General features: G+C 38.4%; 1 protein-coding gene across 7 annotated transcripts in view; it reads right to left on the bottom strand.

The window, feature by feature from the left end:
- Nucleotides 1-26,229, bottom strand: part of ARID1B (AT-rich interaction domain 1B) — a 347,057-nt gene that overhangs the window by 235,409 nt on the left and 85,419 nt on the right. For all 7 annotated transcript variants that reach the window (XM_067293600.1, XM_067293595.1, XM_013958989.2 and 4 more), the window contains 2 exons: nt 22,384-22,530; nt 1,211-1,321 (listed from right to left, as the gene is read on the bottom strand). In XM_067293600.1, coding sequence (XP_067149701.1) covers nt 1,211-1,321; nt 22,384-22,530 — 258 coding nt within the window. The remainder of the gene's footprint in view (nt 1-1,210; nt 1,322-22,383; nt 22,531-26,229) is intronic.

The raw sequence follows: 26,229 nt of genomic DNA, 5'->3' as shown, positions 1-26,229 counted from the left end.
GGCTATGAAGATGTTTATTGCATGAAAGTTGTTTTTAAAAGAAGCTCCAAAGCATTTCTTTTAATTCTATTAAGGTGATCCTGATTTCGGGGGGGGGGGGGGGGGAGGAGAGCTGAATTTGAGTGAGGCATGCACATAGGACTGTCATCATATAAGACATTTTATATAGTGACTGTGTATTACTGGAAGTCTTACAGATTGATTTTCAATACTTTTTCTATTTTTAAGGGTTGGCAATATGGCATGTGTCAGAGATAAAATATGCAATAAACTACTAAATTTCACAAATAATTTAGCTGATAAGGTAAGCATACACAGGGATCCCTCTGCCAACTGGAAATGAATACATGCCCAGTGAAGAACAGGAAATATCCAATAGGTTTATGATACATTATTCCAAGCCAAAGCTCACTTAGTTTAAACAGTTTTCATCTTTTAAGTTGAACATATTCTAGCTGTTTTAAGTTCATGCTACTGCCAACAAACAAAAAACCTCCCAAACAGAGGCATACAGAAACAAGGTCAAAGAGGACTTTCGTCTATTACGGTGAAGACCTTCAAAAATACAAGTAGCTGCAGTGTCTTTGCAAAGCAGATTAATTTTATTTGTGCTGTTTCCCCCACAGCAGAATGTATAGAGCTCAGAGAACTAAGAAAGGTTAGTTCAAAATAATCATCTAACCAAAAGATCAATCTATCCAAAGTATCACTGTCATTATGATTACTACACCTCTGAAAGTAGCAATAGACCATACCAGAATTAACATGTCAAACTCATTATCTGTGCTTGGGATTTGGAGCAAATAAATCATGGCAGCAGCATTCTAAATCAAAACTTACTGAAATCCTTAGAAAAGGGATAGGAGTAACAAAAGCCTCTTCATCATCAGATAGTTTTGTGGAAGTATGGAATTCCCGAAGCTAAAAAAAAAATTCATTCCATTTCCTCTATGCAAATACACACGTGCACAAACACGGATGTGCATAAATAACGGTATTTTTGAACCAGTAAAAGCCTACGTAAGTAAAAGTCCACTCATATATAAGCTCTCTGTTCTCAATGTATTTTTAAAACCATTTTGTTAGTAACTTTGGTTAGTATTTCTCTTTCCAATATTTCTCATCTGCTCATCCTAGATGCAATAAAGTCCTACATTAAGTGTTTTCATTTTTTAAATCCTATACTGTAACAGAAACATTAGCTTCTTACTGGTAAGCTCGATGGTCTTTCTTGCTGGATCAGATTCAAGTCTTCGTGGTTAGGTTTTCCTGGGGCCATAGAGGGTTGAGATCTGGTTCCATAGCCTTCCTGAGACATGTCCTGCAAAAACAGTTGCAACAGAATTATTAACCAGACTCAGCAGCTACAATTAAAACCACACCACAGAAGGTTGAAGATATAACAGCCGAGGGCTGATCTTTTTCTCAAATCAAAAGTTTTTATTAGTTAAATCTTCTGCATGGAAGTATCAGGCCCACACAGGTACCAGTATGACTTGCACTGTTCAGAGAGAAATCCGAACAGCACAATGACATGGCTACAAGAAGCAGGGAAATATACCATCGTTAACACAGATGAGCAGACTACTGAAAAATAAAGCTGCTAAATAAATGACCTCCTTTTATTGTAAAAGGGTAGCAAGCACAAAGTGGTCAAAACATTTATCAAATGCTTAAATGTATTATTGAGCCTTTTGTTGAAATACTGAGCCAGGTGGAAGAACCCACCAGACTGGACTTGAAAATAAGACTGTAATCACGCTATGTAATCAGACTCCTGTAACGACCCTGAATTTACCATCACCACTACTGACACAACTTTCAAACACAGGCTATCAGATCGGAGCAGAGAAAATACTCGCTGCATCTGCTTGAAATCTATTGTGTCCAACTGCTTAGAAGAAAAGTATATTTGATCAGAAGTACTTCCAAGGCCTGCACCAGCAACCCAGGGATTTTCCTCCTTATACAAGCCTAAGCAATCTTATGTAAAATGTCCTGACACAACCCCCGCCACACAGGGGTGGGGGAAACACAGAAACAGCCCTCCTTCCCCTACAAGGTATCCCAAAACACAAACTTACTTTACATTTATAGATACTTGCCCATTGCAAAGCCCCAGGGTCAGGCTTCATTTTTGCTACTATACTTCACATTAGAAGCTTCTACCCCAAACTTCTTCAAGGAAAACAACAGAAAGTGCAATACCTACGTTAGCATGTATAACTGGCAAGGAAAGTGGAAGAACCAGTTTCTGACTGTTAGGAAAAAAAAGATATTACACCTTAAAGGTTCTTCTTTGTTGTTTTTAAATTGTTTAATTCTCTTTCCACCCCCCCCACCGAGTTTGCAAAAGCAACTGTGAGTATAATTTGCCTCAGCCATCCTCACACTTTCAGTTTTGATAAGCAACTGAAAGCAAGGGTGCATTTTTGGTGCAAATGCATACAGAGATGCAGAAAGCTTCCCCCTGCCCCACCCCCTTTCAGGTTCTGAAAATTATATTGCTGCTGCTTAGAAAGGGCTGTTCTTGCAGTCAGGTCTCCGTATCAACGGAAGTTGTTGCCCATATACCAACTCCACAAACCAGCTGGTTTGCAGCACGGTAAAGCCTTCTGCTTCTGCTTTAGCGCCGCTCTTGAGAGAGAGAAATTTGTTAACAACCACACAGTTTCCATCCAGCCACTTCCATCACTTTGGACTCTCCTGAATTATTTTGAATGGAAAGAGAAAATTCAACGAGGCTGGTAAAACCCAAACGCAGCCAAGCTGATACGTTGCAAACCCACCGATAAACGGGCCTATGGGGAAGCCTGTGCCAAGTGAAATCAAGAAACACTTAAAAGGCCAGCACTTCAATGTGGTTACCAGCAAAGGGTAACAATTAGGCTTAAGGGTGACAAAGGCTGATGGCTGAATGATTATTATCCCCTGTGACCCCCCTTCCTCCCCCCCCAGCCAGATTTCCACTTGTCACACAGCTCTCCTGCTGCGCACACCAGCAGGTTCCTGTGGATTAACAGGGAGGTTTAAAATCAACAAATGGCACAAGGCCGCCATTCAGCAGCCTTCACCCTATTACAAAGGAGTAGAAAGGTGCAGGACAGCTTCACAATAGGCAAACAAATGAGCAAACCTCTGCTTTCTTTTTATTTAAAAACACACACGCACACTCGTGCACATGCACACTATTTGTTGCCACTGCACAGACATCTGTAATAAACCAGCAACTGTAGATCTGAACTTCTAGTTCAGCATTCTGTTCATTAGTCTAAATAAAAAAAAAAATAGACCAAACAAGAGCCACTTGTTAAAACAAAACAAAACAGAAATACCAAAAGTGGTGGAGAAGAATAAATGGAATATTCAATTTAGGAGACATCATTTTAGGAACACAATTAGTCCTTTTTCCAAACAGACACTACATGATTATGACAATTTTCCTGGGAAGCAAAACATGTTTTATATTTTGAAAATGCAAGAGCCATTAATCCCTTACAAAACACCAAACATGGTTGTTCCCACACGTTTGCAATATTTTATTTGAAAGCTCTTTTCCTACTGAAGTTTCGGGGGGGGGGGGGGATGACAGCATGCTTTTTCAGGACTCATACTGAATGTTGAACAGAGTTTACTTTTAGCTGGGTATATGAAGACTACCCATGAAATGTCTTTCCACATACTGAAGAGCACATGTAAAAACCTGGAGATGACATTTTTTGTCATTTTAAACACACAATTTACGTACAACCCTCCTTTCTGACTATGCAGAAATCAAATCTGTTTGCTCAATTCTAGCTTAGGTTTGGAAACAAGTCCTGCAGACATCTGTGTCAGTTTTGAGGTGGATACCCATGCCCGCCAAACAGGACCGAGACCACATACTCTTTCTCGTATGTGCTGTAAAGCCATTAGATACTTTGATCTCTAGAAACTTGGAAAGTGGCTCTTGAGAAGTGAAATCAGGCATGGGAATCTCCCAGGTGAAATATGCATGGGGTGGGTGGGTGTAATTTAATGCATTTGGACGTAGGTACTATCCAGTGAAAACAGTCCATTTATATAATAAATATAATAATGATTAAATAATAGCATATTTCACCAAAAGGTTGGCTTCAGAAGCAAAAATAGTGCTTAATATAATCTCTCACTGAAAACAGAAGAGAGGAAATATCTACTGCCTTTCTCCAGTTCTTCTATCTGTGTTAGAATTTTTTTTCTTTAACATACAGCATGTTAAAGAATAGATGCAACAGATTTTGAAAGATAAGTAAGACATATGGAAAGACATATTAAGAGTAAATTGTATGTCATTGAAAAAACACATGGAACTGGCAATTCTCACTTTTGATTTTGAAAGTTCATTATTCTTTCCTGCATCCAGGAATGGATTTATCAGTATTTTTATGAAGAGAGAGAAGATACCACACGTTGTGCTACAGTTATGACTGATAAGTCTCCCATTGATATTGGGGCTAAAACTTCTCCTAGGAGCCCCGATTTTTTTCCCCTTTGTCTTTCAATATTTTATCCATCTATGAAATCAGCTTTCAAAGGAAAAATTATTATTATTATTTTTATTTTTAATGAATCACAGTAAAATCTTCCTCCCATAGAAGACTATGGGTGTATGAGAGAGGGAAATCCAAGGTTTTATAAACAGAAGGCTGAAAGTTTCCACTCAGAACTTCCTAACTTGGCATAAATCCAATCATACCATAGCTGTTATAGCACAAACTGTCAACAAAGTTGTAAAATAACTAAAAGCAGGGTTTTCCCATCAGATTTTAGAAAAGACATTGGGACAAATAATCAGCAAGTCATAAACATGTACTGCAAAATAGCTGAAGTTCGGATTGTTTTCAAAAAAATTATACTGTAAAACAGGTAGAGAAAAATAAATGGAATATGCCTATATACAAGCAGCCTAAAACCTGTATATGTGGATTTGCTGTTTAGAAGGCAATCAATTTGCAACTACTATATTTAGGTAATAATGATAACCAATTGCTTATCATCCACAAAGCCAAGATTGGTTACTATTTACATCCTGTTCATGTACATTTTTAGCTTGCTCTGCAAATTGTGGTATACATTGCTTAAATCTTGTGTAGGCTGCGAAGTATGGGAGGAAACGGAAGGATATATTCTTCCCTCTTATTTGCTGTTATTGTATTCATTTTACCAATTTATAAAGTCTGTAATGCTATCATTCCTTGACTGAAAGATCTTTATTCCATAACACAGCAGTGTGGGATCTCACTAAGACAAAGGTTTTGAGACACAAATTGAGCCAATATAACAGCCTGCAAGAAAGTCGAAGGTTCCTCTCTCCCGTAATTCTTGTGGTCAGACACTTCCCCCCTCATTTTGTGTTGGCTCTTTCAGTTGTGAGACCCCTTTGTGAAATGGTGCAACTTACAATTTGCCAGAAAACTAACCCTTCCCCCTGCTTTCTTATGGATTATTGAACACTATTGGCTAATGGAAGGGTTTGGTGAGCAGAAAGCAAAAAACCTGCCTCCTTCCCGGGAAGGCAGCCACCGGACAGTCTCAGTCTTCCACCAAACAGCGGTCCAAGTAGGCGGCACTGCAACCACTCTGGAGCAGGGACAGCTAGGGAACCTTTACCCTTTGACATGCAAAGTTAATTACTGTCACGCTTTCATTGTCTAACTGGATCTAGTTTAAAGCAAGTAAGTCTGTCCACATCTGCACGCTCTCTGCAAAACTGTACGAGTATAGTACTGATAATGCTCAAAACAATGTAGATGAAATGCACACTTGTTAAAGTTCTGCTGAAGTAGATAAGATCTAATTATGAAATAGTTTAAATTATTTTTAATAGAAAATGAAAGCATGGTGAAATCATTAATGTTTGGGGGAAAACACATTTAAAGAAGGGTTGGGTGAGAAATATCATTAAGGCTTCATCCACTTCTACTGCAGCATATTTCAGAGGGATAACATGACCACCCAGGAAGATAAGTACCATGACGGCTATACAGAAGAAAAATCATTTATGGAAAGTAATATACTAGACTTGAATTTGAAAAACTCATTAAAAACTATTTTAGTGTCCTTGTTTCAGTTGGTTGATCCTTAGGAGACTTCAAGTTTGAGAGCAGTGAATTCTACAGCAGGGTGACAACAGTAAAATTGAAAACAAACTTTTATTTTCCCCCCAGACCACTTCAGAATGGAGGTCAGGACTCAGTAAAACAGCCAAAAGGAGCATACAACCCTACAAGCAAGATTATTTCACTCATCTCTGAAGGGATACTATGAACAGAAAGACAGCAAGTGATATGCTAGTGGCTATACAAAGATCTTCCCTGTTATCACTTACCGAAGTATCTGTTCATTCTGTGTAGGTAAATACATACCAACACATTTTCTCCTCTCTCCACCTTCTGACACAAAAACTACAATAAAAATATTACTTACTAGAACGGTGGCATATCCCTATACAGGCGACTCCTACCCCAACACTAACACGTCACCTCCCAAGCTTGTACGCTGTCTGACAGTACAAAACAGATACAGACAGCCAACCTGTTAGCAGAATATTGCAGGTAAGGCTGCACTCAGAGGAAGATGCTAAGCCTGGAGGCATAACTGATAATCCCCTCCAACATGCAAGTCTGTGTTTCGGTGACAAAGTGAATAACCCTGCTGATACACAGAATGTGTAGATAATTTTAAGCCAACCCCCTAGCACCCCACCACGAAAACCTGAATGGAGACAAGGAGAGTGGTTATCCTGAGAGACAGTGAGCAAGAACCTGGCATCTACTGCAATATGCTGATGCTGTTTGTTGACTGTTGCTTCAGTGGGGACAGCCAACAGTTACTGCCCTTCTTTTAGGTGGTTATCATTTCCCACAGTCAAACCAGAGCAGGATTGTAGTGCCCTCAGAAGCAAAGGTGATACAGTCAGGCCTTCAGCTTACCAAGTTAATTCAGTCTTCTGCCTTCACTGCAGGTGCTAGAGGGATTCAAAAGCTTCAGAGAAGTGCCAAAGCAAAAAGGTCCTTTTCTCTTCCAAGAGGAGGTAATTCATCCAGAAATCATATCTAATACCTCAGACAGAAATCCTACCAGGCATCTGGTGAAATCTGGACAACTTGCCAGTCTGGATGTCTCATTGTTATGAAGATATTTTATCTTCTTCAAATAAGTGCTTTCCCTTTCAAGATAGCTGCAGCTTCATTGTAACAACTTACCATTTCCTAGATCTCTTTTTTAAGCTAATTTAAATAAACGACCACCATGGGAACACCATTTTCTCCTTTCAGGATCCCAATTATCACAGAATGACCACTAAGTTAAGTCTCCAGACATAGCAGAGGAAGAAGCGAAAAACATACTTCTTGTAGCAGCTAGCAGCTGATGCAAAAGATAATCCGTCTAATAACTTCCTGAGAGTTTTGATGACTTATGGACTGAGCCCCAGTAATATATCTGCTTTCCTAAGATAACTATCTAACTTTGGAAGGTTCTTCCCCCACAGAACACATTGAAAGCACTCTAAACACAGACTGGATCAAAAAAGCCTCCCACATCTTACAGGAAGAACGTTATTTGTTTGGACAGAGTAGCTTCTAGTCATGTATCAGGTAGTCTGAGACAACTAACTAGAAAGATGGGTCTTTCTTCCTAAACACTCTAATCTAATTTTACATATGTCTTGCCTATGTGGCCTCGAGGAGCTATGTTAAGCTAGTGATGCAGAAAGTGCTTAAAGATGAAATCATTCTCTGAAATTCTTATTTTGCTATTCTTTTTCCTTCATCTCAGCTACTGCATTCCATGGATCACAGAGCATATGAATAGCGGATTTAAACTAAAACAAGACATCTCTTCTAGTTTTCTTCTCTCATATTTGTAATATTCCAGGTGAAAAAAATACACAAGTTATGTTCATATGGCAGTGTGAGCGGCTGGCATTACACAGCCTGATGAACAGCTGTCAACTCTTAATTTACAGGCAAAACCCAAAGAAGTACAGTTTCCCTTTGTTCTATAGATGTAAAGTTTGAGTGTGAATGAAGAGATGAAAGAGAACTTGGAAGATGTAATCTCAGAAATATAAATATAATTTGGAAATAAGTGGTAAAATAAGCATTTTATTTCCATGAATTTTCCCATGTTTATAGAGCTTTTTGGACTTTTCCTAAAAAACCCTAGAAGGCTGGGCAGTCCAACCACACGTTCATTTTCTACACCCACTCCTTCCTTTCCCTGCCCATCCTTTAACAGACAAAGCTATATTAAAAAAAACAAAAACAAAAAAACAAACAAAAACAAAAAAATACAAAGAAAAGGAGTGCTGGCAGTTTTTTGCCCCAAATGAATATAAAGTTAGGACACACAACTGACCACATTAATGTGATCCTGCCCTGTTAAACTGGTCCTTCCTAAACTCTTGGAGGAATAATTCTCTCCATCATATCAGAGATTCAAAGCTGAGCTGCGAATTCCAGAGTAGCACGGCACCCCCAAATTAGGAGCTAAAAATGACAGAGCACGTGAGAGAGGCAGGATTTAAAACCTGCCGTTTTTGAAACGTGGCTGCTGTGCGCATGGGGAGCTGATGGGGCCAGGCACCCCAGCCAGCAGGACGTGCTGCTGCAGCCTGCCTGCTCGTGCGGAGGCACCGCTCCGAGCAGAAGGCTCACTCGCAGAAACGAGGTCAGATCAGTGCCCGGAGCTTACGGCAGAGCTCAAGCCCTGAAGCCAGCTTACAGAATAAAGCGAAAAGCTGCACTGAGAGCAGCTGCTACCTCTAGGCTAATCGAGCTAGGTACCCAAGGATGATACTTCCTCACTTGAGGCTAGGAAACATTTTTTCAGCATTTTCTTGGGGGCATGTCTTTAACCGTGCTGGAGGGTAAAGCCAGGACTTCGTCTAAGGGCTCGTGAAAACCTCTGACTCTGTAAGGAAGGCTTGGAAGAAAAACCCAGAGCATCACCAAGGTAAAACAAAAAAAACTGGGAGAGTGGCAAGTTCCTCCCTGTCCCCCACCCCCCTTTAAATATAAAGCTATATTATGTTATAAACAACATTTATATCACAGCCCAGGGACTTACTCCTCACCACTCTACTGAAGTTTCTCTTGAAATGGCTGAAATGAGGCTTACCTATTATTTATCAATTGGAGAATCGTAAGAGAAGGCAGTAAAGTTTAGATACAGAAATATCTGTAATAACTTTAGTAAAGAGCTTTTTCTCAGCTGAAACCTACTGTTTGGTTAACTTGAACTGTTGGTGGGTAAAAGGGTTCTTGGCACATTACAGTTACTGGAGGAGTACTGGCTGCTGGAGGAAGATGATTAGCTGCATTACTAGTCTCTATTTCCACGTAGACTGTGAAGCCACAGAATATCTGCGTAACAATCTTTTAATCCAGCCACCACATGGAAAAATATCTTTGTGCAAGGAGTGGAAAGAGAAAAATAATTTACAGAAGGAAGCACCCAGCAGCAGAAGAAATTCAGTGGACTGCACAAAACAACAGTTTAAACAAGAAAAGCAAACTATTTCTTTAATCCTTGAGGTAGAAAAGTCTTCACCACCATCACCACAACCACAATTTTTCAAAAGAAAGCATTTCCAACTGGGCTGGTGTCCGGAGGGGTGGAGAAAGGAGGGCAGAAAACAAGTGAAAGAAGTGATGAAAACTCCAAACGCTTTGGGACCAGACCACTGACTGCTCTCTAATACCCCAACAAAGAAATGGTGACATTCACTAGAACCTGGTAAAGAATTGCTAGGTAATAAAGTAGTAATAAACTTCCCTTTCCTGTGCAGATGAAAAAGCATGATCTTTGTGAATTTTATAGGCAGACACACAAAAAAAACCCCCAAAACCTAAAACCTTACAGATAATTACTTAATTTTCTACCTAAAAACATGCACGTGGAAGATGGGGTTTAGGTGGGTATTTGGCAATCAGGGAGAAGTGAGAGGAGGAAATGAAGAGAGAGGCTGTGCTCTCCCATAGCTTGATTTATTGAGGGATGGCTCACAAAGAGCAGCAGTTTTTCTCCTCTCTCCCACAATAAAAACACCTAGTAGTTTTGTCAACATGTAAAGGTAAACTTGTTTATGAAGTGGTATCTTATTCACCTTGATTTGCTATTTCATTCTTTGGTGTTTATATCTGATTGCAACAATTAAAAAAACCTCTAAGATTTCAGATGCACACTCGGAAATATATTTTAAATCCTGCTACGGTAGGATAGAAGTGCAATAAAAGGAAAATACTGGAGAGAATAATGAATATATATAAAATATATAGAGACCTATATTTAGGTAATACATTGTCTTAACAACAAAATAGCAATTCAAAATACAAAAATATAAAACTAAATAAATGTTCACTGAACATCTTAAATTATTAAAGAAAATACGGGCAGCAAACAATACAGTAGTAAATTTTATGCCAGAAGATATTAACTAACTCTTATATTCCCCACGTCTTGGGGACAGATAAACAATGTGTGTTAATTTAAAGGCTATAAGAGAATATTGTTGCATTGCAACTAGCCACAAGGTGTAATTTACAAGACCACTAAAATTTGGAATACATACTGTACATGTAGAACTTTAAAAAGAAAAAAAAAGCAGATTTATTAGTACTTTTCAGACTTTCATCACTTAATTCTTGCTTCTATTCTATTAGCATTTCTTTTTTTTTTAATAGGATTTGTGTATTTATATCCTAAAACATTTCTGTAGAAAACTTTGCCTATGCACAGCCATCAGATTAATGAATCATTAAGTAAACACCTATTATATGAGCAGGTATCTTTTGGAAAACTCACTCCGTTTAACTTACTTATTGCTGATTTTAAAAGGTACAAATAAAATTATTTCTGGGATATTAATTTTGCTCTCAGAATAAAAATAAAATAAAACCATCGAGTTAATAAGGAGAGTGGTAAGAGGAACAACAATTGTTATTGTTATCTCACAAAACAAAATAGTTTTTATCAGCCTCCATTCCAATAGTTTTACTATCAAGTTAATTAATAGACTCCTGTGCCAATATCTAAATGCCAAGCAATTAATGGCACTGAACTATAAACGGCTTTCTCTTTACTCATGTAGGGGTATCTTATAAAGCAAATGCAATTCTATCACTTCAGTGATTTAATGCAGGCTTTGCGAGGTTAATATTCCCAAGTAGTCGCAGAATAAAGAACTGTTTTAATTAACCTTCTACGGTTTAAATACTGGGAGAAATCAGAATTTAGAAACTTGAAATAATAATACCACCATAACAACAAGAACAATAATAATACTTCGTGGATCAAAGACAAACAACCTATTTGAGAACGTTGTTTTCTTTTGAGAAATACATACATACATTTAGATTAAGTTTATTTTACTGTATTTTTAAACTCATAAACAAGACTTCTTTCTAAGCCTAACATACTAAATCCATCACAGATTTTACATAGGTTTTGTAGTTAAGATGAAAAATGTTTCCTTTCAGGATTATTTCCTTATAAATACTGAAGTTTTTAGATTGTAAAAATGATTAAATACAACATCCCCATCTCTGCACTACAATACTTAGCAAAAAGAGGTTTCTGTTAAGAAAGTGGGAGGTTGTCTGCTGAATCTACAATCTGACGGCATGTAAACAACTGTCCACTTATGAATAAAGGAGCAAACAGTAGTTAGACTTCCCTTCTCTCCCCAGACTACATTTTCTCCCTTTCCAGTTTAGCAAAATGCTCACACTGAGCAGGCTTATCTTGTCAGTGTTTCTTTACGATATTATATACTAACTTCATTTTAGTACATAAAAACACTCCTAATCATGACAAGGGCCTTGCTGCTTTGCTCATCTTACACACATAAAAATTGCCACATGTATTACCTAAGTTTAGAATGATACAAAAATATGGAATAAAAATTAAAGTAAAAATCAGTAGGACAGGGGTTGTGGTAAGCATCCCCGCCAAACAGGTTTGCAGTGTGCTCTGACCAATCTTCTCCGACTACCCACCCAGATACAATCCAACCCCCACTCGCAGCAGGTGCCTGAAGAGGTGCACCAACTAGCTGCTCAGGAGAAGAAAGCCAAGCTGTAAAATCGCTCCTGCAAACTGAACATGGAAAGGCCTACTTTTGGCAGAAAACCATTAATAGCTGAGCAGAGTAAAGAAAGATAGATACAGACTGGGAAAATATTTCAAAACCGTCACTAGGGAACTTTAAACGGAAGGTGCCACAGAATTGTGAAGAACGCAGAAGCAAACACAAACACAGATTACTTTCATCGACAGCGTTTTGGAAGTTTATAAAACAGAGGGACCCACAATTTTGTTACATTTTATAAACAAGCAGTAGTACCACTTCACAATATAAAATACTTCGCCCTTTCCAATAACACCACTTAGTGCATCCAAGTTACTACAGACATAAATACATATGGGGGGAAATGATACATGCTAACATTAAAGGTTTCAAATGTAATAGACAGGAGTTATTTTTCATTTGGCTAAATCATGTCTCTAAATGATCTCTTTAAAATAACAGGGTCAAGAAAGTAGTCTTGAAGTCCAAAAGCAGTCTTTTGATTTTGGTCATCCTGCCTTTGGCAAATACAAGCCTACACTGCCTCAATGGCAGTAATGCTGCTTCATGGCATGCCCTCAATTTTGTGTTTGTGCTCAGCTTTGAGTTTAGAGGAAATTATCTTTGTTGGTTTCTGCCTGCACCTATTCCTTCTAGTGACTTGATTCTGGAAGACAGCACTCCAAGCCTGACAAGCTAGCACCTATTATGATCTTATAAATACAGATATAAATCATGGAGGGGGGAAAAAAAAAGAAAGGTTTGACATTTACTGGAATGATATAAACAATGCTGAACAAACAGAAGTATTCCCCAAATGGACAATAATCAGCCCTTCCCACTACTGGGAGAAGATGTAGCACAACAGGAGTCACAGTTTCACTGAACTCCTGAGCTGATTAAGCAGCCTTAACCAGGGAGATAAACAGTCATATGCTTAACAATTATTTGCTATTACAGCAGCCCATCATGCTCATGAGCTAAGACTTTATAAAAAGCAGAAACCTGATTAACTGGCAAAGACCCCAATCCATGAACCTGCACAGGCTGAAACCAATTTGCCCCTCCTGAAAACATTATGCCTTTAAGAAAAGCTAAAAAATGATAAATTAATTTTATGCACAAGTATGGTTCCTAAATATTTAAATTGTTTTTCTTTTGTTTTTAAATCAGTGCTTAGCAAGGTAAGGTGACAACTTTCAGAGGTGCTGGTCACTGGTGGCTTATCCAGAAGCCAAGATTAAAGTCATGATGAGTGAGTTTGGAAGTCGGTTGCTGGAAGCCTGCTCTCCCTCCCTCCTGCCCCAAAATCTATCCAAGCTTTATTATAGACGCAAGAAGCCAAGATTTCATCCTTGTTTTTGATATCTACCTGATATCTCTGAAGCAGGTTAACAACAAAAGATTCAGTGTACCAAAACATCTGTTTTTATACATAGTTATACTGCTGTTTTCCCTTGTCTCTAATTTCACATCCCACAGAAAGGAGGCTGGAAAAGCTGGCAGAAATACGTACACCTGTGTGAGAATTTTCACCTAGCCACTTACTTGTCAGACACTTGTCTGTCACTATGTACAAGCAGGCCTGATTTGCAAAAAACAGCCTACGAATACACAACAGAAGCAAAAGTAAGAACTTTTGCTAATGCTTTGAATTTGGGTTGAACAATTTAAAAGAACCACTTATTTCTCCCTTGTACCTCTTTACCTCGGAAGGAAAATAATTACTCCTAAGCTAAAAATAAGCCTAGTTTTTCAAGACACTAGGAATACACACTGGGCACCAGACACCTGCGTTGCTGAGACAATGAAAGCCATGAAGAATTTATGGTTCACAACAAGCAGTGGTGCCAATCACTATTGATGATGACAGGCAACAATTTATTCTAAACATTAATTTTGATTATGAGTTCTCCTATAATGGTAATAGTCAACTTTCACAAAGGATGCTTTCCTATATTCCTGACAGCAAAATGTCAGACTAATATACCGGCTTGTTCTTTCCTAGATTTCCTGTGGATCACGATACAACAAATATTAGGCACAACCATTCATCCAGTGGTGGGGGACTGCAAACACAAGAGTGCAAATGGCAGAAGAACAAACAATTTTTATTGTAATTTTAAGCCACGGGCTGCTACATGGTACTTGCAAGACCACATACATTCTGAAAGAAGTTTTACTTAAAATGTGCAGGATTTGAGACCGAACCACAGAATAGTTGACTGCTAGTTCTGTGCCAGTTTCCAGTGACTTAAGAGAGTGAGGATTTTATGAAAAAGAATTGTGGTGAGGTATAAAACTCGAATCTGGACTCACTGAGGGTGATCTGCATAACTCAGCAATGAATTTGAAATTTGCATGTAACACACATATTCCTAACTTATAACAACAGTATCTATTGTGTCACACCCCAAAACAGCCCAACAATGTTAATTAATTTAAACATGTTGCTTATTGCACTGTTAAGGGAACTTCAGCAGCTCACATATTACAAAACAAAACTTCATCCTCATGGTACCAAAATCACTTTAATAATTTGATGCGGTTTTGCCACAATACGGTTTGTGCTGTTTTCATGACAGTCATAAGTCTAGGACATGAAAAGAGATTAATCAGTTTCACATTTTGTTCAGATTTTGAAAGACTGTTTCAAATCAGGTAATATTTTATTTGTCCCATGTTGCATTGACTCAACCCTAGGAACAGATACCTGCATAAGAACATTCACATAATAGCCTAAGACTTGTGACTGAGACTCAAACTACTATCACTGGTTCAGAAATAAGCCTGAAATTTATGGCCTTCATTGATTCCAGAACAGAACTGAATCAATTTCCCCCAGTTACTAGTGCAAAATAAACATTTTATTAAAAACAACTGGCTCCTAGTGGAGACTTGTTCAATGCAGGGACCCTGTCAGCTTGCTACAGACCTTCAGAGCAGCCTCACGTGACAGGTGCTCCCTCCTTCCCCTTCCCTCGGGGCCCTCAAGCATGGGCTCTTTGCACCAGGCTGCTCTCCTCTTCCACAGGTGCCAGCTGCGTGACCTGTTCACACTGGAGACTTTTCACACCGCAGACCTTAACAGCAAGAGATGGCCAGATATATCTTTGATTCCTGCCCTCCCACTGCGGTAGGTTGTTGCTGGACACTTGGAGCTAGATGGACACTGAGCCACAGGGCTGGCACCAGGCGTTTGGCCAGTCCTGCTCCTCTTCCCGGTGTGGTGCTGGGTTCGGGCGTCTGGAGAGAAGCTCCAGCACCTTGCGGGAGCAGAGCCGGCCCTGCGCTCACCGGCTGAGGGACGGAGGCCGACAGCCTCGCTGCACAATCCCTTCCCACCTCGCCAGCCACGCTGCCTTCCTAGTTTGGATGCCTTTCGATTTAGGGCTTCTGAAGTGGTTAACAAATTCTTACCAGCCCAAACTCAATTCGGCTCCCCGCCCCACTCTCAAAAGAAAAGACTATTCATTCTACTCTATTTGGTTCATGACAATTCTGGTTGGGAAAAAAAAAAAAATCTCACCAAAATCAGTAGGTGTTATCTATACAAGAGGGAAAAACAAAGTTTTGGCCAGCTTTTAAAATGTTTTAATAAAACCTGATAGGGAGGAGGTTTTGTTTGTTTGCTTGTTTATAAGACATTTTCTCCTTTTAAATAAAAGCAGACTAAACACTGAGCCCTCAACTACCTGACTGTTCCTTTAAGGCATTTACAGAAATCACAGTAACCACAAGAGGATGGTTTAAAAATACATGCACACAGCCTCTTCGTGCACAGTGTTAACCAGAAAGACCAATGCTCCAGAAGAGTGCACACAAATGCCCCACCTCGAGGATCTGCCACACTTTTTTCCTCCCTTTTAATCTCAAGCCTGCGTGTGAGAAAAGGCATCAGCATAATCCCACTCTATTCTGAAGTCTTATAAGCAAAAAGCTTCCAGGAGTACTTTAAACAAAAGATGACTTCAGGATAACAATAACAGGTGCAGAATAAAATCACTGTTTTGGTTTAAATAAGAGTGAGACCATAATTATTTTGCGGATCCATTTCATCTGTCAAAAAAGTGTTATAGTCCCAACTCATAAAAATAACACATTAAGCCTCAAAGGCATGATCCTCTCTTGATACATATGAACACATGCTACATAAAACAAGAAAATATATAAACATGGCTGTTTAAAAGCCAGTTGGAAAGCCTAAGAATCCAAAATATACATCACACTATCTTAACAAAATAATGTTTAATGATGACAGTTTAAATTTGCAATTACATGACATTCTTGAGCAAAATATCACTTCTACTTATGGCAAAAGATTTGAAACTGCAAAAACAACTGAAGCATTTATTCATTTATATGCCATTTCAAGATGAAAAACCCTGCCAAGGGCAATACTGTAGCAGTGCAGCACATCCTTCTCTCTCTTTTTTTTTCTTTTTTCTTTTAAAGAGCAGTAAAGTTTAAAAAAAAACAAAAAAAAGAAAAAAGAAACAAATTTTGTAAAAGATGAGATATCTACATCTACTGGCAATATCTAATGATCAGTGAACTTGCTACTGCAATAAACTTGCTTAAAACAAAGCTCTTCCTTCAATAGTTTATACATAGCAGGCTCCTGGTATGAAAAGGGGATGACTGATACTGTCTTACAATACAGCTCGATAATAAACTATGCCAGTATTACTATCAAATCACCTCTTACGAAACTCCCTTTCCCCCCCATCACGCAGTCAATTTAACAAAGTTCTAAACAACTTGTAATTCAAACATTCAAATAAATTCCACTCTCCCTCTTCCCCTCTATGCTGATTAGAAGAAAAAAAGTCACAAGTCAGTGGAACAGCGCCACAGATTATCTGTTTACTTTTATTGACAACATTGCATACTGAATTCAAGTGGATCAAGGCTAAGGAGCGATGGTTTCACACTTCCATTATACGCAAGAAATGAAGAAGAATACCAAATCCAAGGCACAATATTAAGTGGTATTCCTGGCTGCAGAAGCTCTCTCACGTTCTTTCTAAAAGAGCAAAACCAAAACACTATCTGTATGAAATTTCGTATCACTTTTCTTCTCATAATAAAATACCTGATCATCACACTACAGGATTCTACATAAAAGGAAATTGGTGGCAAGAAAAATTCCATCATCCATCCAGAATAAACACTACTTTTGGCTTGATAATCTCCAGAATAAACACATACACACAAACCTACAAAGGAAATAAGGAAAGAAAGATACAGTAGGGAAAAGAAGGCAAATTACTCGGAAGCCTCTTTTTTCCCAGGCTGACATCCCTCTTCTCCATCCTGAAGTAAAACCAGTTCAATTACATTCACATCACAAAGAACCCTAAAACAGAACATGAAACTTCTCCACCTCACAGCTGCTCCCCTGTTACAAGCTAGTTCAGTTTCCAGTCCAGCAGGCACAGAATATGACCCACAGAAGCCTGCACAGACCGAGTCAGAAAGGCTGATGGAATTGCATGGGACATGCTCTTATTTACATTTGGGAATCCTTTAATACTATATAAGATTGCTTTTAAAAAAAAGATGCACACCTTTTTCAAGGCTTCTACTATAAAATGCCTGAGCTGAGAAAATGCATTTTATATATATATATATATATATATTTTTTTTTTTTTTTTACAAGAGCAAGGAGAATGAGAACAACCTTAATTTTCTCCTACTGCAGTACCTTCAATAGCAGATATAGCTTCTGTTTCTCCCTGACCACAAAGTGGAGTAAAAATAATTTCTGTTTATCTGTTACTAATTGTGCCACCCAAACCTCAATAATCTTTCACAGCAATTGTCATAATTTCTACTTATTTCATTTCTATAAATGCATTCAATATGAACTTGAATTTTAAACTAGAAGCAGCTCTTTGATGTTACAGAAGACCTGACATGCTACATAAATATAGCCAAGAACAGAGAAGAGAAAAAACAGTGACTTGCTTCTTTCAAAGCACCTCACACCTCAGAGTTCAGGAAACATGTGCATGGCACTGCCTTATATATTTCTGACAGCAATGTAGCCTACCCTCAAACTTCGTAAAGAGGTACAGAATTAGGAAGACTCTATAGCACCTCTGATACCGACATAAGACATTTTGGAGTCAGCTGCTTACAGCTAACGTGGAGGTGGAATCTTATTTTTCTCAGAACTTCTATGGAAAATTAACACTCTTTCTTAGGTGGCTTCAAAATGATTTCCCTAGCCAAGAAGGCAGGCAACCATAGTCAACACTGGGGAAATAAAGGACCATCTTATGTAAAGCTACAAACATTCGGCCATCGTTTGAGGATTAGAATCATGAACTGAGTAAACATTAATGCCTCTGGAAATTCAACAAATGCAGTTGCCCACTGTAACAGTATAATAACAGGAATATCCTGCTCAGCTGAATGAATGTCTTCCATGTTACTAGTGTACATGCTGAAATCAGATTATTTGTGTCTCTTTAGACCACTGTTTGTTACTCTGAGCAGTACTGTCCTTTTTATTTACACCTCCTTACTGATCTGACTTCATCTGTTGCCACTTTTATTATTTAGACTGTAAACTCTTTGGGGCAAAGACGGCCTTCTTGTTATGTATTCACAGAACAACAATAATAATAATGTCCTGATCCATGACCAAGGGTCCCATGAGCTACTTCAATATTATTAGAGTGATTTTCTCTTGGATCATTATCCAATCATGCTATCCAGGAAAAAATACTTCTAGTCTACAGTTCTTCCATAATTCTGGCTAGCCAGCATGCAGGAAAAAGGTCTTCCGATGACAGTTTCTCTTCCTGAGGCCAACATCCTGAAAAAATTACCTTTATACACTCCTCAAAGATGTGACAGTTCAATAGCAGGACTTGCTAATAGCAATTTTGGGTGGGAAAAGAAGCAACAAAACCAATATAAAATTCAAGAAAATGGTGAATGAAGAGTACAGAAAACATGGGTGAAATTCATCTGCAGATTGAGAAGAATGGCAAGACTAAGGATGACGGATAGAGCCAGTCTTTGGATGACTGATGGGGGGGTTTTGCCTCATGCTTCCTAATTGACAGAATTATCTAAACAGGAAATACTGATATTTTAAGAGTGTGGGGAAAAAGGAAAGATAGACTAACTTGTGCAACAGGTATAATACAATTTTATAATTTAAAATTATATTTTGAATACTTAAATCCAGTATTAAATCACAGCATCACAAAATCATGCAATTTTGAAGGGACCTCAAAAGAGAAGTCATCTAGTCAAACCTTCTGACCAAAGCAAGTCTACTGAAAACAGGCTGCTTGTGCACCTTCTCCAGTCAAGTTTTGAGCATCTCCAAGGATGCAGATTCTATAGCTTCTCTGGATTCCTCTTCCAGTGTTTGAAAACCCTCATGGTAAATTTTTTTTTTCTTTTATTGAGTTGGAATTTCCCATATCCCAGCCTGTCTCCATTGCCTCTTAACCTCCCACTGCACCTCTGAGAAGAGTTTGGCTCTGCTTTCTCCACATCCTCCCATTAGGCAGTGGTAAACAGCAATAAGATCTCCCCGAGCCTTCTCTTCTTAAGGCTCCACAATATATCAAATTCAGTCAACTCTGCCCTTTAAACTCTTAAAACTGTATGAATATCTACTCCTATTTCTTTTGCTAAAATTTTAATTAACCATTATCTTTTGAAAATCATTTAAAAATTATCTTATATAAGCAGAGAGGATTAAAAATCTGTGTCTCAGCAGCAGAATTTGACATACACTCACAAATTCTTGCCACTATTAGTTTTTGCATCCTGCACTGACTGCTTACCATTTCACAGTAACTCTATCTTGGGTCATCAACAGAGAAAAAACACTGCTGCTGAAGTTTCAAAAGAATAGACTTCAATTTCCTTTGATTTAGGAATTTGGTCTCTGATTAGCAGTTCCCAAACAACAAGAAAGAACACAGTGGTGAAGTTTTAGAGAGGAACGTTATAGAGAAGGTGTTCAGCCTAATAAGCCTTCTTGAGAAAGGCTTATGGAACCAACCATGGAACCAGTCTGGAGAAAGGGAAAAGAAAAGGAGCAAGTCTCAAGGTGTTAAGAAATACTGCCATTTTAAGTAACTGCAGTTGATTTTTATAATCTATATAAAACAGTCACATCTACATACAAATATTTCTGAATAAGCCTGTATAATTCAGATCCTGGGATCAGAGTTCGAAATTTAGTAAAGGTCGGTCACTGTTGAAGAATAGGATAAACAACCAACTGTTCACAAGCCATGAATGATTTCCAGTGTAATTCCCACACCAAGGCATATCAAATGTGAAGCTGATGCACATGAGGAGTTGATATATAATACGAATTTGCAGATTCTGGCAAAAATGCCTGCTGAATTTGAGGCCACAGCACCATCCTGAGTGTCTCGATCTAGACATTCTCCCAATCTACCCCCAAATCCGCAGTGAAGCTGTTTCACTACAGTGAGGCTGATATTTTCTCCTACCTGTGAATCTCCTTGGCTTTCTCTTTGCCTCAGCTCTAGACAATCTGTAATACATGTGAGGCTTTCCTCTCATTTTGATTCTACCTTCTTTTATGATACCCTTTACTTCACTGTACAAACCTTCACTTTACTCGCTACAATAGCAAAAAATTAGGTAATTGGAACATGTATTAACAGATAAATCAGTATCTTGTTATTTCATATGTCCTTCTGCAGAGTCAGTATGTTTCATGTATTTTTTAAACTGAAACACTCAATCCATTCAACTGATAATATGTAAAATATGATTATGTGTTCAAGGCAGCAACAAACAATTTAATTTCACAAACTGTGATATGTGCACATGGGATGAGCTGTATTTCCTTAGAAATTAAGAGTCCCACTTCATAGGCTGTATTATTAGGACTTAACCTGTTAAGACTCTACCAAGATGCCTATACACAATATTTACAAGTAGTAGAGAAACCAGGCATTTAATGTCAAAGTAAAAAAGGAGAAAATTAAATGAAAAGATAAAACTGCAATCTTTAAAGTCACAGTTACATATAAACCAAAAGATGGAAAGGAGTGACATTTTCAAAAATACCACAGATACAATTATTCTATTTCACAAATGATCCAGCATTTTAATGAAAAAAGTTAATTCTCAGTGGAATTTTAAAATGTAGATGAAGAAAAATTAACATGTAATTACACAGTCAAATTATCATAACTTTACTTTAAAATCAAAGGAGGGGAGCCTCCTGTATCATTGCTACTTATGGCATCTTTTGTTAGTTTATTTTACACTCTATTTTTATTTCAAGTTAAGATTTCTACATTGCGCCAGCATAATTCTAAAATGTTAATCAACCAAGCCTGACAGAATTCCCCAGGAATCTGCAGAAAGTGATGATGCTTCTACTAATACCAAGTCCTGAGCAACTCACTTTTCTTAGATTTCCCAAGATGGTGAGTATGCTTTAGTTTCATCCTTCCATTTCCAAATCATCTCCCTATGATTAAGAGAGCTGAGCCTGTGGATAGAACTTAGCCTGCACATACAGCTGTATGAACTACAGATATCCAAGATTTGTTCAATACATAAAATTTGGGTATTTCTCAAGCTCTAGGAAGTAGACCCATACACTACTGCTTCTGATCTTACTTAAAAACAAAATCACTTCATGGCTGACATGTAAAACACAGATCAAGAACTGCAACAAGTATTGAATTATGCAGTTTATCTAACTGGATGTGCAAACTGAAAACATTCAAATTCATAATTTTAATATCAATTAAAAATATGTCTTAAGCAGCTCCCTTGACAAAGTGACTCCAGAAGGTCTTGAACTCCTCTACCCTCCTCAAAAATGAAACAAAGTGAAAAACAAAACTGTGACTGTATTAGATGCAGGAGCAATCAACAGCATCTGTTTTCTAAAAAAAAAAAAAAAAAAGCATGAAGGGAAAACAGAATAAAAACCAAAGAAAATCTCCAACCTCCACTGACATCTGATCAAGAAACTGCTACTTCTTTTTTCAAAAAAAGAAAGAATTAATAGTTGCTGGGGTATATAAATTAGCTTTATTCAAAAAAGCTGAAAGAAAACAAATCCTGAAAGGGTGTGCATGTGTATTTGTGTGTATATACCCCAAGACTTTTCAAAAAGATGTTGTCTGATTCTTTATTTAATTTTGTTTTTAACTGTGCTATCTTGTAAAGAGGTGGGGTTGGGTTTTGTTTGTTTTACACAGAACATTTTTATATTTCATGCTCCAGGGTGATTGTAAGCAATGGAAGACTGTGCTTACCTGCTGAGCCTGGTACCTCTGCTGGGCCTGCGACAGATATTGTGCCTGGGGTGGCAGATGCTGAGGCTGCGGCTGCTGGTTGTAATACGGTTGCTGGCCCTGCTGGCAGTAGCCGCTTACACCTTGCTGACCATACTGAGGCGGTATCTGTTGGAAGAGCCAAGCCAAGCAAATACATGAGTCAAGACACAGGATGACATGAAGCCGAGCTAGTTTACAGCTGTATGCTAGCCTGAATGGGAGTGATATCTTCAGCCATAAACCTGACCCAACAGCCCTACTCTTTTACTCAATAGTAAATGCAAGTCCTTAGATCCTCTTGCAGCACATCAGCCTGAGCGTTCTATATAGCTTCTCTTTTTAGGAAGAGCATCTAAGGGAAATACTATGCTTCTGAACATTACAATCCCATAATATCCAGTCTCAAAATACAGAAACAGTTATTTAAAATATGTTAGTTCTTCATACGCACACTTCTCAGGCAAATCTAGAGAGGAATTATTCTGATGCGTTGACCCCAAAGTAGAACCATGGAAAGAAGGGATAACTCTAAAATAGGCTTTGAAAGAGAAATGCCATTTTTGCAGAAGAATAAGGTACTATTTTTTGTGAAATCTTTTGCCAAGAACCCCCAGATTTTAAATTTTGTGTATCCACATGTGTTTAAGCTCTCCACAAAAAACTTGTGGTTGGGCAGTTTTTTGTTTTGTCAAGTTCAATCTTTCTCAGTCTTCCCCATTGCTAAGACACATATTTTGGAAAAAACAAAACAATGGATTCAAGTGAACATTGCAATATAAAATAACCTGCTACCAGTCCTATTAATGGACAAATCAGCACACGTATCATACAATGATAAAAAAAGGCAGATAATTTAAGTTATAACCAAAATCAAGTCAATTATAATTTTTATCAGAGGAAATTTTTGCATCAATTTAGTCCGTAAGCCCTGCATCAATATACATAGGCATAGACATTTTCTTGCACTATTTTAAAAAGTAGACCTTCAACAAGTTCACAATATTGTATCCATATTGCCCCTATTTTAGGCACCCACGTTTTCCCCCTTAAACACTGGTATTTCAGATTATTTTAGATGACAGATACAGCATAGGACTTCTCCCTTCTAGGGTGGATCTCTCATAGGTCCCAAGCTTCTCTGTCCTATGCAAATGTCTTGGATATCTGAGGACATCTGAAACGGTACTAAATACCAATGCTTAGATATCTGAATTGTTCCCACTGAGTCTCTGATACATAGATAAATCTGTTTACTGAACATATAAATACATGCCCATTCTGCCTAAGGTTAATTGATTACATTCATTCAGCAATATTTGCTAGGCAATAATAATAATATAAAGTCAAATTTAAACGTGTTTAAAATTCTATATCCAAGAACAAGCTGTTGTTTTTACTATCACAACTTAATTTGTTCCTATTACTTCTGTCAGAAGTTGATAGCCATACTTCTTGCTAGCTCCCCATATCAGGACTGCAACCCCAGTCCTGCGCTTGTTTTCTTTGCTTGCACTTCAATTTCCTTCACCATCATGTGATAGGCAACTGAGATTGTGACCAAATTAACCGCTTTTGATAAATACCCTCTCCTCTGCTGATGCACAGCTGAACCAGTTAAAATGCAAACCAAAACGGGTTTATTGGAACAATCATCAGGCAAACAGACAGCTGGAGTCTGGGATCCGACAGCAAAACCACATGGTGATTTGCCTGCCAGCTGCAAAGGTCGCAGCACCTGGACTGGTTCCTAGGAAACACTAAGTGCAAACCTATGTTGTGGTCCATCTGGGTCCCAGTAACACTGGGAAGAGAAGGAAGGAGATCCTGACAGCAAAATATGGGTTAGTGGAGTGAGAAGGAGAAGCTGAGTTTAAATGCCTGGCTGACAAGATGGTGTAAGAGCAAGAAGTCAGATTCATTGGGAACTGGGCATTTCTGGAATAAAGATATTTGCACAGGAGGGCTGGAGTTCACTTGAACACAGGAACAAGGTTGCTGGTACCTTAAAAATTCACTTTCTTGATTTTTTAACTGAAGAGAAGGGTTTAGAAGAACACATGGTTCAAGCATGACATTTCTATTATAAGTGAAGACATGGAGATTCTGGGTCATCAAGTGAAGACTGTGAGAAGAAAGAAAGAATGAAAACAGGAAAACTGACCACAGACTAAACAGGTGACAAGAAGAAAACCCAGTGGTACATTGGCTTCTATACAAAGGGTGGGAGTGGAAGAAAAACGTGCCGCACAGAAAACCAAACCTCAAACAAAAGCACTGACATAGCAGTCATAGTGGAAATTTGGTAAAAAGGAGACAAATCAATGGAACACTATTTTGTATCATCCCAGGGCACAAAATACACAGGAGAGATAACCAATGGTGAAGCAACACTATACGCTACAGTGAGTTTAGAAACAAATCAAAAAAAAATCCCACCTCAACGAGTAGCAGAGGCCTAGAGTTACAAACCACATGGATTCTGATTAGGATGAACAAGTGCCGGGACCATCACGCACAGCCAGACTATGGCAACACTGACAGCACCATACTGAGCAAGATCAGCTAAGGCAGGGTATAAAACAGTAATGGGAGATTTCAACAAGTCGCATGCAGACTGAGCAAATGGAATATAATGCTGAGACCAAGGTATCAGATAACCGCCAAAGGTTGTTCCATGGAGCTGCTGGTCTGGATGCCTACATGAGGAGACATGGCACTTGGTTTAGTCCTGAGCAGCATGAGTAATCCAGTTCTCCATCCTACAGCTGCAGAACCACTACGCATCGGTGGTCATAACACATTTCAGTTGAGCATCCCTACAGGAGCAACAAAAACTAAAGGGGCTGCTATGCTTGTGCTTAACTTCAAAATGTGTAACTACATAAAAAGGGGAAATCTTGTTAAAAGGAAGTTATAATAGACACCTAGAGAATTAAAACCTTCCTGGCAGTATCAAAGCTGCTTAACAACAACCACATGCAAAGCACAGAATGAATGTTCACCACCTATTAACAAAGACTTGAGAAGACCAAAGGGACATCAGCATGGCTCATAGCAGGTTACTAGAAGCAAAAAGGAGTCCTTCAAAAAGCCAAAATCAAGTCCAAATGAAGAAAACAGAAAAGATCGTAAACTCCAGCACTTTAAATGTAATAAATGAAATAAGGCAGGCCAGAAAGAGCTGGAGGAACAGCTAGGAAAGGGAATCAAATGAGTAATAAATCATTCTTCAAACACATCAGGAGCAGGAGGTCTGCCAGAGAGTCTGAAGTGCCAAGTGATGATCACGGTATAAAAGGAGATTCAGAGAAAACAGAGCCATCAAAGAGAAGCTTTATGACTTTTTTGTACTGTAGTGTACTGTGGAAAAATCTTGGGATGTTCCCATTCTGGAATCCTTTGGAAGGGACTCAAAGAGTGTGTCTGAAACTGATGGGACTATGGAGCAAACTGACAAGTAATGCTCAAGACCATACAGTATGACCCCAAAGGTGTAAATGAACTCAAGAATGAAACAGCTGTATTGGTATGGTCATGGTATGTAACATGTAACTTGGAGCTGCTTTGGTACCTGGAATATGGCTTTTAGAAAAAGAAGAGATCTGATGAATTTAAGACTGTAAAGTACTGATGACTGTTCTGGATAAATCAGCACAAGCAAGATTAAAATCACAATTAGGAAACATCAACATGGCTTTTGCAAAGAAAGTTCCACTCTGCAAACTTCTTAGATTTATCTGAAGGGGTCACAAAGGTTCTGAGAACTGCAACAAGAATGATCAAAGGCATGGAACAATTTCCATCCAAAGAGGATAATTACCTAGA

The sequence above is a fragment of the Apteryx mantelli genome, chromosome 3, assembly GCF_036417845.1.
Source record: "Apteryx mantelli isolate bAptMan1 chromosome 3, bAptMan1.hap1, whole genome shotgun sequence".
Lineage (NCBI taxonomy): Eukaryota > Metazoa > Chordata > Aves > Apterygiformes > Apterygidae > Apteryx > Apteryx mantelli.
This window is presented reverse-complemented; position numbering and strand designations above follow the sequence as displayed.